General features: G+C 52.4%; 1 protein-coding gene across 1 annotated transcript; it reads right to left on the bottom strand.

Annotated features, from left to right (window-relative positions):
• Positions 1-6,478: 6,478 nt before the first annotated feature.
• On the bottom strand, positions 6,479-16,469 carry LOC143638717 (melanoma-associated antigen 8-like). The gene is made up of 3 exons (XM_077106525.1): positions 16,372-16,469; positions 15,085-15,156; positions 6,479-7,577 (listed from the first exon to the last, which is right to left on the bottom strand). The coding sequence occupies exons 1-3, from the start codon at positions 16,467-16,469 to the stop codon at positions 6,479-6,481; spliced, it is 1,269 nt and encodes a 422-aa protein (XP_076962640.1).
• Between the last annotated feature and the right edge of the window lie 124 nt (positions 16,470-16,593).

Genomic DNA, 16,593 nt, shown 5'->3' with positions numbered 1-16,593 from the left:
ATTTCCTACCCAAGACTGGTGTAGACGTCCTAGCGAGTCTAAAGTGCCTTCGTCCAGGGAAGAGGCTCTATAAATACAGTCCGAGAAGTTCTAGAGCCTCGTAGCAAGGCAACTGGGCACTGACATCACCGTCCTCTTTATTTGTCATGCGATGTCACAGAGCTGACGGGAAGCCAGGCTGGACGGGGAGTGCTGGCGGAGGGTAGAGGAGGGGAGGGGCAGCAGGGGGGCCCCAGCTTCCCTTTGCACGAAGTGTACAAAGGTGTGGTTCACATTCCTAGACAAGTCTCCCTTATGCTGACAGGCACATTGTGTCACCTGCCAGCCTCTCCCTAGAAGAGATGAGAAACCAAGACCCCATAGCCACTCCACTCCCAGAGATAGAGGAGGCCTGTTGCAATCCTCTCTGATTTGCTCAAAGACCAGTCTCCAGTTAGTTTGAGCCTGGGTATTACTGAGCCAGCCCTGGTCATCTGGGCGGCTGGGTGACCATACCTCCGAGGTATGGTGGCCCAGCCTTTGGTGGGTAGCACCCTGCTTTCCTCCCCCTCCCCCCGCCATCTCCTCCCTACTTGGTATCTTCCAACTGCTCCTGTGGGTTGCTAGGATCTTCTCCCATGGGCCCAAATAAGGAGTGTGTTTCATTGCCACTTCAGGTTGTCCCAAACTAGGAGTAGAGCAGTGCCAAGCAGGGCGGGAGCGCCTCTAGTGTTGAAGGATCGTGTTCCTTCCCCCTGTTGTGTGGTTGAAGGGCAGCGTCTCAGCTGAGCTTGGGAGGCTCCTCTGGAGCTTGAGCTCGAGCTCGGCTTACTGCCAAGCCTCATCCCTCCGCAGATGACGACAAAACTGCCCTTAGTTTCCACTGCTCCCCCCGCTGCCCTTCTCATTGCCCAACACGTGCACAATCTTGAGGCCTGGTCCACAGATGTTCCTAAGGAAAGTTGCTTCTCATTTAGCTAGACATGACAGAACCATCCCAAACAGGCACCTGACCATGTGTTTTTGAAAATTACACCACTCTGAGCGTGTGGGTAGCAGTTAAAACCCCCCCAAAGTCACCCTCCATGACAGATGAGGACACAAGACTGGTTTTGGACATCCATGGGAGACAGTTTGTCCTTACAGTCACTGTACCAGGGGCAAGGGTTTACAGCAGAAGACACCTACCCCAGGCTGAGAGGCACTAGGGTCCTCATCCCACTACGTGGTCCCCTTTGTCCTGTCCAAGGCTCAGCCCATTGTTTATATGCAGAGCACAAAGAGGGTTAGAAGGAAATGCTACCCAGGGGCCCTTTCAGTCCATGGGCTCTAATGCTTCATCATGTCCCTGTGTCTGGATTCAGTTCCCATGGAGAAGATGCTTTCAAACAAGTTTACCAAGCATTCACCCAAGGACTCAGTGTCACTCACACCTTAGCACGTGCATTCAGCGTCTGTACAATAAAATGGAGGTTGTGGGTCGTGTCAGTGAAGGAGGCTTCTGGAGTTTTCAGTTAAACTGCCATGGACCTTCGTTAAATGCCAACGTCTCTTTTCTTAGGCAAATTCTCGTGACTAGGAATGATGTTTTGTGGTATCCTTACAGCCTGTGATGGTCAGCTTAGTGTTATGACAGTGAAATGCTCGAGGCGGCTAGTCTATGAGGAGAAAAGCCCATATTTAGCCCCAGGTTCTGCCAGTTGCAGGCCTTGGACCCAAGTCTCTGGACCTCTGTTGAGGGTGGCACATCATGCCAGGAGCATATGTTGGAGCAAATCGTTGATGTCCCCAGCCCAGAATGAGAGACATGATGGGCTAGGGTCCCACAGTCCCCTCCAGGCCATGCTTCAGTGACCCAAAGACCTCCCAATGGGGCTGCACTGGGACTGAGCCTTTGACACACAGACCCTTGGGGGACATTTAACATCCAAATACTAGCGCTAGCTTCTGGGGGACTCGGCTGAGGACTCATCAAGGGATCGGGCCCTTGGGTGGGAGGGAGGTGCAAGTGAAGAACTGGACTGGGGAACCCAAACCTCTGGCCTTCAACAAAGAGCCAGTGTTTGATTGATTTGATGTAGACACCCTGGTGTCCTGTGGCTTCTGTAGGACCCTTAGGTAACCATCACCTGTTTTAAGTCACAAAGTATCTGCTGGGATTAGCAGTGCAAGACACCAGGCTCCTCTTAGTCCTGAGGAGGAATCGCTCACAGTGCTGGCTGCTCCTTGAGGAGCAGCATTAGGAGAAGGCCAGCATCCTTGCACTCCCCTCAGCAGCCTGGCCCACAGGTTCAGCTCCAGACCTTCAGCCACCACTCGGACAGTCTCTGGGCCTCAGCATGCACAAGCCCCTTTCAGTGCTCCTACGGCCCCCAGGTGCCAGACTGGGCACCGCTGGATCCCTCATACTGTCCTCTGAGCTCCCTGCCCTTGCCCTGCCCATGCTGTCCTCTCATCTGGGAATGCCCTTCTCTACCCAGAGGGCACTCAGCTTTGTGAGCAGTTATTAGTGAAGACCTTTTGGCTGATATCACAGACAAAACTCAGAACCTGAATGGCCAAACACAAGTTTGTGTTTTGTGTACAAAATTCTCCCTCTCTCTCTCTCTCTCTCTCTCTCTCTCTCTCTCTCTCTCTCTCGTCCCAGGGGTACTTAAACACCAAACCACATCCCCAGCCCTTTTTTATATTTTATTAGAGAGGAGGTCTCACTGAGTTGCTTAGAGCCTCACTAAGTTGCTGAGGCTGGGTTTGAACCCTTGATCCTCTTGCCTCAGCCTCCTGAGTCACTGGGATTACAGGCGTGCACCCCCAGCTCTGCTCTCAGGTGACCCAGGGATCCAGAATGCTTCCATCCTATGTTTTCTTATTGAAAGGAGGAAGAAAGCATGGAAATGCATACTGGCTCTCAAATGCCAGGTGGGAAGGAGGTGGAAGTGAAGAACTGGACTGGGGGAATGACCAAATGACACTGTCACTCTTGTCTCAATGGCAAGGAAATGTCACATGTCCCTTCCTATCTATGAGCCGGTGGACAGGAGTGTTGCCCCATGCCCAGGAAGGAGAGAAGATATGGCTGAGAACTTGAACTCTCTCCCCAAATCTGTTAGAGAGCAGGAGCTCAACCAGGAGCAAACACTGTCCTTGTTAGGCCACCACACTCATTTTTTGGAGCAGTTTCTCAGAAGACCAGATTTGCCTTGAAGTTGTAGGTGCTTGCTGTGGCTGATGATTTCAGTCCAACAGTATCCCATGGAATTGAAGAGGATCATGTCAAAGCTACCAGAGAGGGTTCCCCTTCTTCACCCCACAGCACATTTCTGCATTTGCCTCTGCAATACCATCCTCTCAGTAGGCTGAGGGTTACCCCTTTCATTTGATTCAGGGTAAAATCTTAACCACTGAGCCTCTGCCACCCTCCACATGGCCATTCTTGCCTGAACACCTGGACAGGTCCATTAGTCACACTGAAGCCAGCATTTTCCTGTGAAGCCAGTGCCAGACAGGTGGTAAAAGGATGGTGAATTGCTTTCTCTTTGTGTATATGTGATAAATTTTGAGCCAGCAGGTGGGCATAGGGGGTGCACACCCACAATCCTAGGGACATGGGAGGCTGAGGAAGGAGGACAGCGAGTTTGAGGCCAGCCTGGGAAATAGTGAGACCCCGTCTCAGAATAAAATCAGACAAGGGCAAGGGATATAGCTCAGTGCTTGGCTAGTGTGAGTGAGGCCCTGGGTTCAGTCCCTGTGCCCAGTCCCTATGCCAGGGATTGAACAAATTTCAGCCAGCATCTCCACCAAGGAAGCACTTTCAGCTCCTAAGAGGATTCCAGGGTCTCCAGAGTTCAGATTCATTAGATGCTTGCTCCTGATCTGCACTTTCAGGGAGATGTTAGGTACTGACCACTTAAAGAAGCCCATCTGTTTGTGTTCACTTCCTAGAGAAGTGTCAAACAAGAAGCTCACTAAAATCCTACTGCCAATATCCAAGTGGCCTCCAAGGGCCTCCCTCCACCCTCAGGGTTATATCGCAAAGACCAGTGGATAATGGGCCAAGTCAAAGTCTACGTGAAGTGCATTGGGAAATCAAAGAACACGCTAACTCCCTGGTAGGGATAGCTGGTAGGTCTAAGACCACCGTCCCTAGACAACTGTTCTGACCAAGGGGCTGTGGCTATCAGACAGGAGTCGGGGTGAGATGTGGGAGAGCCAGGGGACTTCTGCAGGCAGTAAGAATGCTGTGGGTCACATGACACAGGCTCCAGAGGAGGCAGCAGGGAAGGGCTGGGTAGCAGTCCAGGTACCAGAGTTGAAACATGGGCACATGGGGGACAACAAGGGAAATGGTGACTGTAATGAGGGAAACTACTGGAACTGGGCAATCAGTTCTCAAGGAACCAACTGTAAAGAACCCCACCTTCTCTGGAATTGCTGTCATTTATGTACTAATTTAGGTACCAAGGATTGAATCCAGGGGTGCTTAACCACGGAGCCACAACCCCAGCCCATTTTATTTTATTTTATGTTTTGAGACAGGATCTCACTAACTTGCTTAGAGCTTCGATAAATTGCTGAGGCTGGCTTTGAACTGGCAATCCTCCTGCCTCAGCTCCGCAAGTCACTGAGATTTTAGACAGGCTTGTGCTAGGATTGCTTTTTAGTATTTTGGCCTCCCCTAGGGTCTTTCTTATGGGTCACCAGAGGGACATTATGCAGTGCTAAGAAATTATTACTAAGTCGGAAGGTCACCCTCAGCCTGGGAGTCCTGGAAAAATCGTGGGCTCAAGATGAATTCAGACCAAGGGTCTCTTTGCAGCCCTGTCACTAAGCAGCTTCTCCTGTCAGAAGTCACCCGCCAGTCAGCCTCCAGGTCTTCTTCTGCCCAGGGAGACTGATGAGACCTGTCCACTAGGACTTTTGGGACATGGGTACAGAATGGAAAGCTCCTGGGCTGGTGCCTGTTCTGGAAAGGAACGGTAGTGAGTGGCAGACAGCTGCAGTTCCTAACAGTCCTGGATCCCAGCCTCTACCACTCCAGGGCATCCTTGGCATCGGTTGTCACCAGCACACATTGGAAATTATGCAGTTTAGTTCGCTATGGAATACCCCATCAGCCAAAGCGGAAGCTCCCTGACTCAAATTCAGTAAACATTTCCTCTGGGTGAACATATTGCAAAATGTGGGTGTAGAGGAGTCTTCCCCACTGGGAGGATCTTAGGATTTGAGTCAGGACTCACTCCTACCCTCCCAGATTCTGTTCCATCCAAACCACGATTTCCCTTCATTCCATCGCCATACAAAATCAACTGCTTGATTACAATGGGTGGAATTACACTGGTACCCTAAATAAAACACCACTTTACTGCAGAGTCAGCTCTGGCTCTCCCAACCAAGCAGAGGAGGTCCTGGCCAGGGACTTCTAGGCCTCACTTCTTTAGACATTCAGTCTTCTCTCTCTACAGATCCTTGCAGTCGATGGTAACTTGAGCACCAAGCTCTCCTGTTGTGTCCAACCACACAGCACCTCTCACACCTGCCCCAGGTGGAGATTCTGCTCTGCTTCATTCACCATCAAAGGGAACGACTCAGAGTAGTCTTCCATTCTCTCAGCCCTAAGACACACCATCTAAAGGTCGGGCCCTGGCCTCCATGCAGTGTCCTTGAAGTCCAACCCGCAGAAGGCACTGCAGTTTCCCCAAGCCCCAAACTGCAAACTGCCTTGGCTGGCATAGGACACTGGCACTCGGCTGCTCTACACTGGAGGCCCACCTGCTCACCCTCCTTCACACGTTCTTTAGGTCTCTGGGGACACCTCACCGTCTTCCTGACATGGTTGCTGTATTAACATTCAAAGATGGGATTCAGTCTGGCTAAGCCTACTGTCTGATTATTCCCACTACTCATTCTCTCTCTTTTAGAAGAGCAGAATTGCACGAATGTTCCATGAATCAATGAGGCAGTGAGGAGAGGGCCTTTTTATTAGCATATAGCTTCTCCTCCATTCTCCAATACACTCAAGCAAATCCAGGTGCACACCAACTTTCTTAAGGATACAGGGAAGACAGGTAATAAGGGAAGGCGAGCATTCACCTTTGATTTCTCTATCATTTATTCATTCTTTTTCATGACCAAGTTCTTTTCCACGTCCAGAAATTATCTCTTACACTCCCATGTGATCTTTGTTCAGGTCCAAAAAATAAAGAAAGAATGAGATGCTAATTAATGAAACAAAAAGCAAAACACCAAAGTCCTAAACTATGTTCACAGCAATAAATGAATGAGTATGGTCTTCATAACATCCCATTCAGAAGTAAATTAAACTTTCAGTCAACAGGAACATTTGAAAAATTCCATAGGAAACAAAGTTCAACTTCCAAGTTGCACAAATACAGAAGCATCAAAATGTTAGACAGCAAGATCTCTTCCACCTTCCCTGGCCCCTCACTACTTAGAAAGGTGACTTCTCTCTTCCAACACAGATTGAAAAATGGGCCCTATCTCACATGGGGGCGTGGAAGCTTCGGGATGTGGCCCTGCCATGTTTCCTGGTCCTGGGCCGTCCCCTGGGAACCCTAGTGGCCCTGGCTACATTTGATACTTTGGCACACTCTGCCTCATCTTTCAAAGCCTTTTCATACAGGAAAGGGTAGGACCTAGGGTCACTCCCATGGACCTGGGTCCAGTACTCCAGGACTTTCATCTTGCTGGTTTCAGCACGTGCCCTTGGACCCCAAAGGAACTCATAGCAAGCAGGATCACTCCCAGGCACCTGGCGATACTCCAGGTACTGTGCCTGCACCAAATCTTTAGTGATGAGCTTTCTAGGCTCCCCGTAGATGAAGTGTTCCCTCTCAGGATACACCCCCATCACACTCAGCATTTCCCAGACATCTTGCTCACAGGCACGGTCCCCCACCATGAAGATGATGCACAGGACGATTACCAGAAGGCCCGTCTTGGGCATGCTCTGGTCATCGCCCTGCATCCCATCATAGGTGAGGCCCAAAGCATTAACAACAGCATAGGAGTGGTTGGAGGGGTCCACCTCCTCAACATGAATACCAAAGACCAGGTGCATGCACTCAGAGGCCACACTGAAGACCACAGGGAAGTCATCCTGGTTATTTTTGAGGACGCTACTCAGCATTTCGGCCTTGGTGGTCAGCTCCTTCATTCGATACTTGAGAAGCAGGAACTGCACCAGGTCAGCCATCTTCTCATCCAGTGGGTCTCCCAACAAGGACTTACGGTCTTTCAGGTTCCTCCAGGAGAATGGACCTTCTGCTTCTTGGCTGCTGGAGAGGTGGATGAACGGGATGCCTGGAGTGGGGGCCGTGGCAACAGAGAGAGCGGAAGAAGATCTCTCAGGCACCTGTTGACAAATCAGTGGCTCAGGACAAGGCACCTTGCTAAGGGTAGGTGCGGACCTGGAGGAGATGCAGGCAGAGGAGGCCCCCTCCTCCTCAGGCCTGAGAACCTGCACACCATCGAGGCTTGGTGCCTCCCTTTGGGCCTTAGGTTCTCCTTTGTCCTTGTGGTGCTGGCGCTTCTGACCGTGAGATGACATGGCTTTCCTTGGGCACGGCAGGCAATCAGTCCTGGGAAAGAAAGGGATCCAGTGAACTGAGAACCACACCCTTCTTAGTGCTCACAAGGGCCCAACCAGTCATCTGTTAAGGTGGTGATCTAGGGCTACTCAGGCTCCTGTCCTTCTGGTGGGCCTGACTCCTTGAGAAACCGAGGCAGGAAGTGAAACAGCTTCTCAGGTGAAGCTGGCTTGCAGAGCACAAGGCCCCGGGGCTGACCTAGGCCTGTGGACTAGGTACACTGTTCTGCTGAGTTGGGCCCTTGGCATACACTCCCAGCATGCACATCACCAGGACTCCCAGCTCTGCCTGGGCCTCATCTGCTCTGTGACTGGAGTGAAGACTGCAGGCACAACCCTGGACCCCTAACCATAACAGGAGGGACTGGTCCGTCTCTGTGAGGCCTGCACAAATCTGAGTTGGATGGTCTTATTAGTGGTCACTCTGTGCCCTCAAAATTCCCCTGGAAAAGCCTGGAGTCAAACTCATGTTGACCTGAGGTGAACACTCTGAACAAACATCCACTTCTGTGACACAGAATAAAGGCAGTGAGGGGCCGGGCGTGGTGGCACATGCCTATAATCCCAGGGGATGGGGAGTGTGAGACAAGAGGATTGCAAGTTCAAAGCCAGCCTCAGCAAAAATGAGGCACTAAGTAACTCAGGGAGACCCGGTCTCTTAATAAAATACAAAACAGGAGTGGGGATGTGGCTCCGAGGTTGAGTGCCCCCGAGTTCAATCCCCCATACTCCCCACAAGGAAAGCAGTGAGGGGGCTCATGTCTGGTCTCAGCTGCCCAACGGTGATGGTACTAGCTAGCCAAATTCATTGGGGTCCATGTGTCTTGGCGTGGAGAAGCTGGATCAGTCCTAACCTTAAGGAACATCAAGGTGTAAGACTTGTTTCTCTCTCTCTGATGACCTGAGGCCACCTTCCTTAAAGCAAAGTCAATCTGTGTGAGACTCTGGAAAAGAAAGTGAGGGGAAGGGGAAGCCCATGGAGTGGTGGTCCTGGCTCTTCCCATGGCTGAAGGAAAGGCCACGTGGAGACTGGAGTCTTGTGTGTTCACATGTAGATGTTCCCTTTGTCCCCACCTTGACTCTCGGCTGTGCCTGAGACCCTCTCTATGCTGATGTGAGCCCAGCCTCCTCTTACCAAGCCTTCACCTCCCTGAGACCAATGACACACACTGAAGAAGAGAGGGACCCTGACAGCCCTGCCTGGTCTTCCTGGGTTGAAGGCAGGCTCAGGGCAGATTTTTGAGGGGCACCTGTCTACTCTGTGCTGGGGGTTCCCTTGATCCTCCCTTGAGGTCCTCACCTTAACCTTTGGGAGACCCTGGCACCCCTGTCTGTGATAATAAGATGGAGTTCCCTGTGCTCATCTGAACCCACACTGTCCCATCACCACCCTCAACTTCCTGAGAGACCTAGATCTCTCAGGAGAAGGGAGCAGATGTCACAACCCATCACCCCTTTTAGGGGCTCTCCAGAGCTGACAGCCAGGCTTGCGCCCCATGGATCCTAGATTTGGTGCTGGGGGAATTCCCCAGGTCCTGTAGTTTATGCATCTTGCTCATGCCCATGCCTGCCCTTGCTTACTGCCATACCACCTGACAGAAATTGATATCTTTAGACCAAAGCTCCATCTCCATGAACACTCCCCATTTTAGTGGTAGAAGTGACAGTACCACTTAGGGCCTCTCGTGGCTGACCACAGTGGAGAGGCAGACTATGTAGGGTTCCTTGTTTCAAAGCTGGGGATGCCTTCAGTCCTTATGAAGGGTCCATACCTTGGGTCTGGCAGGTCCTGGGATTCCTCTCTGTGCTAACCACATGTGGCTCCCCCTGCTGGCCTGTCATCACCTCTTGACCAAGGTCCTACCCACATAAAACCTCTCAGCTTAACTAGGAGGCAGAAATGAGCCAGAGTTACTTCCAGTGACCCTGCATAGGGCCCCACAGGGTAGATTACAGGGGAAGCCAGGCTCCCTGAGGTCCCTTCCTTTGGGAGGTGTGGCATTCAGTCCCTGTCACCAAAGTTCCTCACCTTGATTCCCGGCAGAATCCTCCCTCTGCTGACCAGCTGTGGCTCCTCTGCCGTCCTGATGAACTCTCTCACACCAAGGCCTCACCTCCCTGATTTGGAGGAGACAGAAGTGAGGACAGCACATTTGGACACGGCTGCATGGGGTTTCCCCAGGTTAACAGACCAGCAGGTTCCAGGGGCCTCCTTTGTCTGGAGTGTCCTCAAGGTACTCATATTCACTCCTGACAGGGTCTGGGCCCTTTCCCCTCTGCTGACCTGTAGATGCATCTTGCAGGCCAAGGCCACCATCTCCCTGAAGGCCCAGAGAAGGAAGTGGGGGGTGGGTACAACCATTCCCAACAGCCCTGCATGGAGTTATCCTGGGCTTCCAGTAAACATTCCCATGTCTTTAATCTGGGCTCTTATTTCGTCTTCCCAGAAGACCCTGAGATTCCTCCCCCTGCTGACCCGGGAACACACACTTCAATCATGGTCACTCATCCCTGATACCCTGGAAGCACAGGAAGGTGCTGCCTCTGGCCACCCTGCCCTGGCCTGTCAGGGTGGAGGTCCCCCTTTGATCTGGAGAACAAGGCCCCCTCCGTCCTCCCTGAGTCCTCCCCTTGACTCCTGGCAGCAGCCCACTCCTCTCCTGAACTGAGTCCTCCTCCCTCACATTCCAGAGTCAGAATGAAGGACGGGCTCAGTCTGAAAGCAGGGGCAGGGCTGGGTGCCAGCCATTCTGTGTCCTAGGCCACTCAGTCCTCCCTCATTTCTAACCCTGACTGCCAACAGGCCCTCCTCCTTCTACTGAGTCCCTCAGCTCCCTCAAACCCAGATGCCAAAGTCAGAAATCACAGTGCCTGTAAACCTGTCCCAGAAGTGAAAGCACAGTCTGAATCCCCATCCTCTGCGGACCTGAGCATGCTCAGTGAGACCAAGACTCTGACTCCAAGGATTCCTTGAAAATGACCGAGAGGGGCTCACACCCACCATCTGCACCCATGTGCTGCAGAGCTGACCACACAGCGGATCAGGATAATTTTCTTGGAAGTATGCTTAATGAACTCAGAGGCACTCTATCCCTGAGCCACACCTCTGGCCCTTTACATTTTATTTTTAAAATTTGAGGGAGGGCCTAACTTGCCCAGGGTGGCTTTGAACTTGCCATCCTCCAATCTGAGCCTCCCAAGTAACTGGGATTCCAGATGTGCATTCCACCCCATCCAGATATGGATCATTTGGATATGCTTTATGTTAGATATGGAAAATGAAAAACGTCAAGATAGTGTGGCCAGGGAAAGGGTTAAAAAAAAAAAAAGGCAGACATTGCTAGCTTTCATCTCTTTCAAGACAAATCCTCTTCAGATGCTGGATACTGGTGGGGAGAAAGTGTTTCATCAAACCTAGAAAGGTAGTCTCCGAGAAATACTCATCTCTTCCAATATAAATCCTCTCCAAGTGCTGGCCACCGACCTCCAAGCCCCAAACCCAAATTCCCGTCTTCCCAAACTGACACAGTCACAATATCACCTCTCAGTATAACCTAGATAAGCCCAAACTCCTCCTTTGACCAGTGGCTCATTTTCCACCAGGAAAGTGGGTATATGGGAGATGCGATCATGTTTCTGAATAAAGGGCTGAAATGATCTGTGAAGTCTGCGCCAGGCCCAGACCTTTGTGCTAACACTTTAAGCGGGACATCTTCAGTTGATACCAAGCATCTCACTTTGTCTTTTTTCTTTTTTCTTTCAAGCAATGGCAAGGTCTTTTAACACTCAGCTACACCCACAGCCCAAACCTTGACCCACAGCCCAGCCTGAGCCCTGTATGCTCCACCAATCTGGAGCACGGGCATCAAAACAAGGTCCTAACCTCTGTCCAATCCCCCAAAGCAGAACTCAGTGAATGTAAGAATGGGCCAAGTACATGGGGCCTCTTATTGCAGAGAACAGGGATGGGACATGATTCTTTGGGGCCACCCCTATGTCCCCTAGTACTCCTTAGGAAGGCCACAAGAAACTTAAAAAAGAGACCCAACCTCAAAAAATAATAATGATAAGGGCTGGGAATGTGGCTCCAAGTTTAAGTGCCCTGGGTTCAATCCCCAGTACCAAGAGAGAACAAAACATAATAGTTCAGCCCACAGGGGAAAGGGCCGGGCACAGAGGCAGCTTGCTTGGTTTGGGGACCCTCCAACTGGGGTGGGGCCTCTTCCATTCATGCCAGCTATCAAACTTGTCACCCACTGTACCTTGGTACTTACAGTGCAGGCCTCAGGTCAGTTTGTGGGACTGACAGGATCCTCTGCAAAGGAACAGGCTGCCCTGCAGTTCTCCCGCCCACCAGAGGGAGCTGCGCTGGCCACAGAGGTAGCCTGGGTGCTTTGCTGAGCCTCCTCCTGGGGTGGGGCCTCCTCCATCTACCCTAAGCTCTCAAATGGTCTCTCAGGGTTCCCAGACCCTGTAGCCTCCATGCTGAACTAAGCCACTGGGTGAAACTCCCAGGGTCCCCTGTGGCAGAAGGGGTCCCCTGGAATTCTACCACCCCAGCTCCAGGGTTGCGCACGTAAGAAACCCGGCTGGTTTGGTCACCTTCTGTTTAACAGGGGCCTCCTCGGGACTGCTGCAGTGATGGGTTCCAGTGCTTCAAGCATGGGCTGTGAACCCCAAGGTCCCCTGTGGCTTTGCCCTCACTCTTGAAATTCTTCCCCTCACCACAGGGAGCAGGGCTGGCCAAGATGGTTCAGGACCTTCCTCCTAGTGCAGGGCCTTTTCACTTCACCTTCATCCCTCACCTTGACCCTGACGGTTCCCAGACCTTGCCTGCTGACCTAAGCCATGTACTTACCAAAAATCCCAGGGTCTTGTGCCATGGAACCTGTGGCTCTACAATTCTTTCCTCCCAGGGTTGGGCCAGGACAGTCAGACCTCAACCCTCACCTTGACCACCCATATACCCCAGGCCCTGTCTGCACCAATGAATTGTGTGGCTCTGGCAAAAGAAGGACACTCCCAGGGTCCCTACAGCGAAGGAGTGCCCAGGAATGCTAGCCCCGCCCCCAGATCAGGGCGGGGAAGAGGGAGCCTGTGTGATTTGCACACTTTCAATTTAGGGAGGGGCCTCATCAGCCCACAGCTCCAGGGACCTCTACCACTTGGCTCAAGCATGCCCTGCAATGCCCTGCAACAGGAAGCTTTGCTCTACAATTTGGACCGCCCCCCCCCCCGCCCCCCACAACTTCCGGGGAGGACAGCTGGCCAGAGGCAGCCAGGGTGGTTTGGAAGCCCTCCTCCTGGGGTGGGCTTCCTCTGACCTCTCACAGCTCTCATCTGGACACAGAGAGCAGAACTATTGTCTCTTAAGACCTGCATCACATGGCTCTGGCATCCCATGTAACTCCCAGAGTCTTGTGCGGCAGACGGGGACCCCTGTAATTCTACTGCCCCCCCACCCCAACGAAGGTGACCTGACCACATAGGGAGCCTAGGGAGTGGTCTCCTAAGTCCACCACTCAGGTTAACTGTACCACCTGGCTCAAGCACCCACTGTAACTCAGTCCCCTGCAGAGGAAGGCGCCATCCTAAAATTCCAGCCTCCAGCCCAGGGAGCAGGGCTGGGCACTGAGGCAGCCTGGATGGTTTGGGGACCTTCCTGCTCAGTCCACCCCTGCTCTCACTGGACCACCAGCAACCCCAGGCCCAGTCCTCTCCAGTGACCCCAGCCAGCCCTGTGGCTCTGGCATGGGGCGTAACTCCCAGTGCGCCCGCGTAGGACCCGCTGCCCTGGAATTCTGCCTGCCCGCCCGCCCGAGGTGAAGCGCTTGCTGCTCACAGGGCCCACGGGGTTTCGGGAACTTCTCTTGGAGGAGGGGAATCCTTGGTCCAGAGCTCCGGGGCCTGCAACACGTGGCTCAAGCATGGGCTGCAAATCCCAGGGTCCCCTGCGGCGGAACGCCCCGCCCTGCAATTCCGCCCTCCTCCCCAGGGACTAGGGCTGGTTGCACTGGCAATCTGCACGGTTTGGGGACCCTCCTGCTGGGCTAGGGCCTCCCCAGTCCACCCTCAGCTCTCACCTGACCACCGCCAGAGCTCAGGAACCATCCACTCTGCTGATTTGTGTCTCCTGGGTCTTGCTTCCGGGTGTAACTCCCAGGGTCACCTGTGGCGGAAATGTTCGCCTGAGAATTCTTAGAATTCTGCCCCCTTGCAGGAGGTGGTGGTGCAAGCCTGCAATTCTCCCATGATCCCAGGGGCTCTGGAGGCTAGGGCAGGAGGTTCGCAAGTTCAAAGCCAGCCTCTTCAACTTGGTGGTGCCAGAAGCAACTTAAGGAGACCCTGCCTCAAAATAAAATAGTAATAAGGGCTGGGATTGTGGCTCAGTGCTTAAGTGCCCTGGGTTCAATCCCCAGTACCAAGAGAAAACAAAACATAATAGTTCAGCCCACAGGGGAAAGGGCCGGGCACAGAGGCAGCTTGCTTGGTTTGGGGACCCTCCAACTGGGGTGGGGCCTCTTCCATTCATGCCAGCTATCAAACTTGTCACCCACTGTACCTTGGTACTTACAGTGCAGGCCTCAGGTCAGTTTGTGGGACTGACAGGATCCTCTGCAAAGGAACAGGCTGCCCTGCAGTTCTGCCCCCCACCAGAGGGAGCTGCGCTGGCCACAGAGGTAGCCTGGGTGCTTTGCTGAGCCTCCTCCTGGGGTGGGGCCTCCTCCATCTACCCTAAGCTCTCAAATGGTCTCTCAGGGTTCCCAGACCCTGTAGCCTCCATGCTGAACTAAGCCACTGGGTGAAACTCCCAGGGTCCCCTGTGGCAGAAGGGGTCCCCTGGAATTCTACCACCCCAGCTCCAGGGTTGCGCACGTAAGAAACCCGGCTGGTTTGGTCACCTTCTGTTTAAGGAGGGGCCTGTCCCCTGGAACCTTGGTGACACTCTATGGTGTGGCCTTGTCAGTCCACCCTCATCTCTCACCTTGACCCCAGTGGTTCCCAGAACCTGTCTCTCACTGCAGGCCTCAGGCCAAGGCTATAACTCCCACGGTCCCTTGCATCAGATCGTTTCACCTTGGAATTCTTTCCCTCACTCTAAGATGCAGGGCTTAAAAAACCATTGCCAGGAAGTATCTGACTCTCTATGGTGGGACCTCCTCAGACCACCCAGCTCTCACCTTGACACCCACAGGGCCCTGGCCCTGTCTGATCACTCAGCCAATGGCTTTAACTCCCAGCATCCCTTGTGGTGAAAGAGGCTCCCTGGAATTCGGAACACCCACCCGGTGAAGAGCTGGCCAAGGTAGTGGGGTGGTTTAGTCCCCTTGTCCCCTACTGTTAGGGCCATGTCCCTTCTTCTGACTCTGTGCCAGAACAAGGTCCTCACCTCCATCTGACACCCCCACAATGGAACTCAGTGGATGTCACTTAGGACCACCTGCCTGGGGCCTACCATGGTGAACAACAGGGGCACAACCTGATTCTTCAGGGCTCACCTTCCTTCCTCAGGCTCCTCACTTTGGTTCCTGCCAGAGTCTGGAGCCTTTCCTTGGCCCACTGACAGTCCCCTGCAGTGACAGTGAGGGTGGGGAGTGTCAGACTGACAGCTGGGCCTGCCTGCTTCTCCCAGGTCTGAGAGAAGGACTGGAGCCCCTGTCCCTGTCTGCAATGGCTTGCTCCAGGAGAGCCATGCCTTCCTGGGGGGTCCCCTTTTTCAGCTTCCCTGTACTCCACAAACCTGACCTCCCAGAGGTTGACTAACACCAAAAACTGCAATTGTAAGCAGCAGCAAGCAATTTGGCCTAGGCTAGCTTTTTCTGAGTTGATAAGGACTAAATCCTGGGTCTCACACAGGCTCGGCACGTGCTCCACTATTGAGCTACATGCCCCAGTTCTGTGGTTATTATTATTATTATTATTATTTTCTTCTTTATAGAGACAGTCTCACAAAATTGCCCAGGCTGGGCTGGAACTTGTAGCTGGGATTATAGGATTGTATTCCTGGGCCTGGCTAAGTCTTGATTATTTTGAAGTTATCAATCAATTCATAGTTCACGCAGTAGTTTTCATTTGTAATCTGTTCATTAGCAGCCGAGAATAGATACTGCATCTCTTGCAAATATATGAGTACTTTATAAATACCTCAAGTATGCATGTAGATTATACTGACATTTATGTGTAGATACTTAAACATGTATGCAGATGCATACACGCATGCATTATCTATGTATAATATATACATTTTATGTGCACATATATACATATTTATGCATGTACATAAGCTATATATAATTACATGTGTCTTTCTTTTGCGTTTTAATTTTTTTTCCTAGAAAAGATAAACACAACCGGAGGGCTTTTGATGACAAACTATCAGTGTCAGGATGGCAGGGAAAGAAAGGCCAGAGGCAGGGGAAGCCAAGAAAAAGTGGGTTCCGAATCATGTGGAACGGTCCACAGGGCCGTGCCCGGGTCCTTACGAGATGACCGTTCACTTTGGCATGCGAGTTTGGTGCCTGGCCTTCTGGCCTGCTCTCTCAAGACACCCATACTCAGAAAGAGCTGGCCACACCTCAGAAACCTGCCAATGACAAACTCAGGACTTGACAGACAGACAGACTTATTAACTCAGCTCCTTGGCTCTGTGCTCAGGCATCACTCGGCAGCCTCTCCTGCCTATGGAACAGGGGTGCAGGAGCGGGGGCATCACCTCAGGGCACGCTTTGGCATCACATCAGTGATCTCCAAGCAGCCACTCACTCGTGTGCAGACATGGTCCTCACCCACACAAGCATTTGTCCAGACATCCTTGGTCAATCTGGCCAAAGGCGCTCAGGGGCATGACAGTCCCCTTCTGCCACAGCTCAATGGCAGCATCCATTCTGCATTCTTGCTCCAACTGCCCATCATCTCAAAGATGGGAGGAGACTGGAATATGTTCCCTTTTTAGCTCAGCACTGGACAGGGCTCCAGAGAACTGAGTACAGACAGCTCAGTCGTCTGGA

Source organism: Callospermophilus lateralis, chromosome X, assembly GCF_048772815.1.
Source record: "Callospermophilus lateralis isolate mCalLat2 chromosome X, mCalLat2.hap1, whole genome shotgun sequence".
NCBI lineage: Eukaryota > Metazoa > Chordata > Mammalia > Rodentia > Sciuridae > Callospermophilus > Callospermophilus lateralis.
Note: the sequence above shows the minus strand (reverse complement) of the source record. Positions and strands in the feature narration are given on the sequence as shown.

Coding starts and splice junctions, on each gene's coding strand:
- LOC143638717 (XM_077106525.1), bottom strand. CDS start 16,469: ATGGATGCTGCCATTGAGCTGTGGCAGAAGGGGACTGTCATGCCCCTG. Junction 15,157..16,371: donor CTGGACAAATGCTTGTGTGG/GTGAGGACCATG, acceptor CTGTCACTGCAG/GGGACTGTCAGTGGGCCAAG. Junction 7,578..15,084: donor GAGGAGCCTGAGGAAGGAAG/GTGAGCCCTGAA, acceptor TTTCTTTCCCAG/GACTGATTGCCTGCCGTGCC.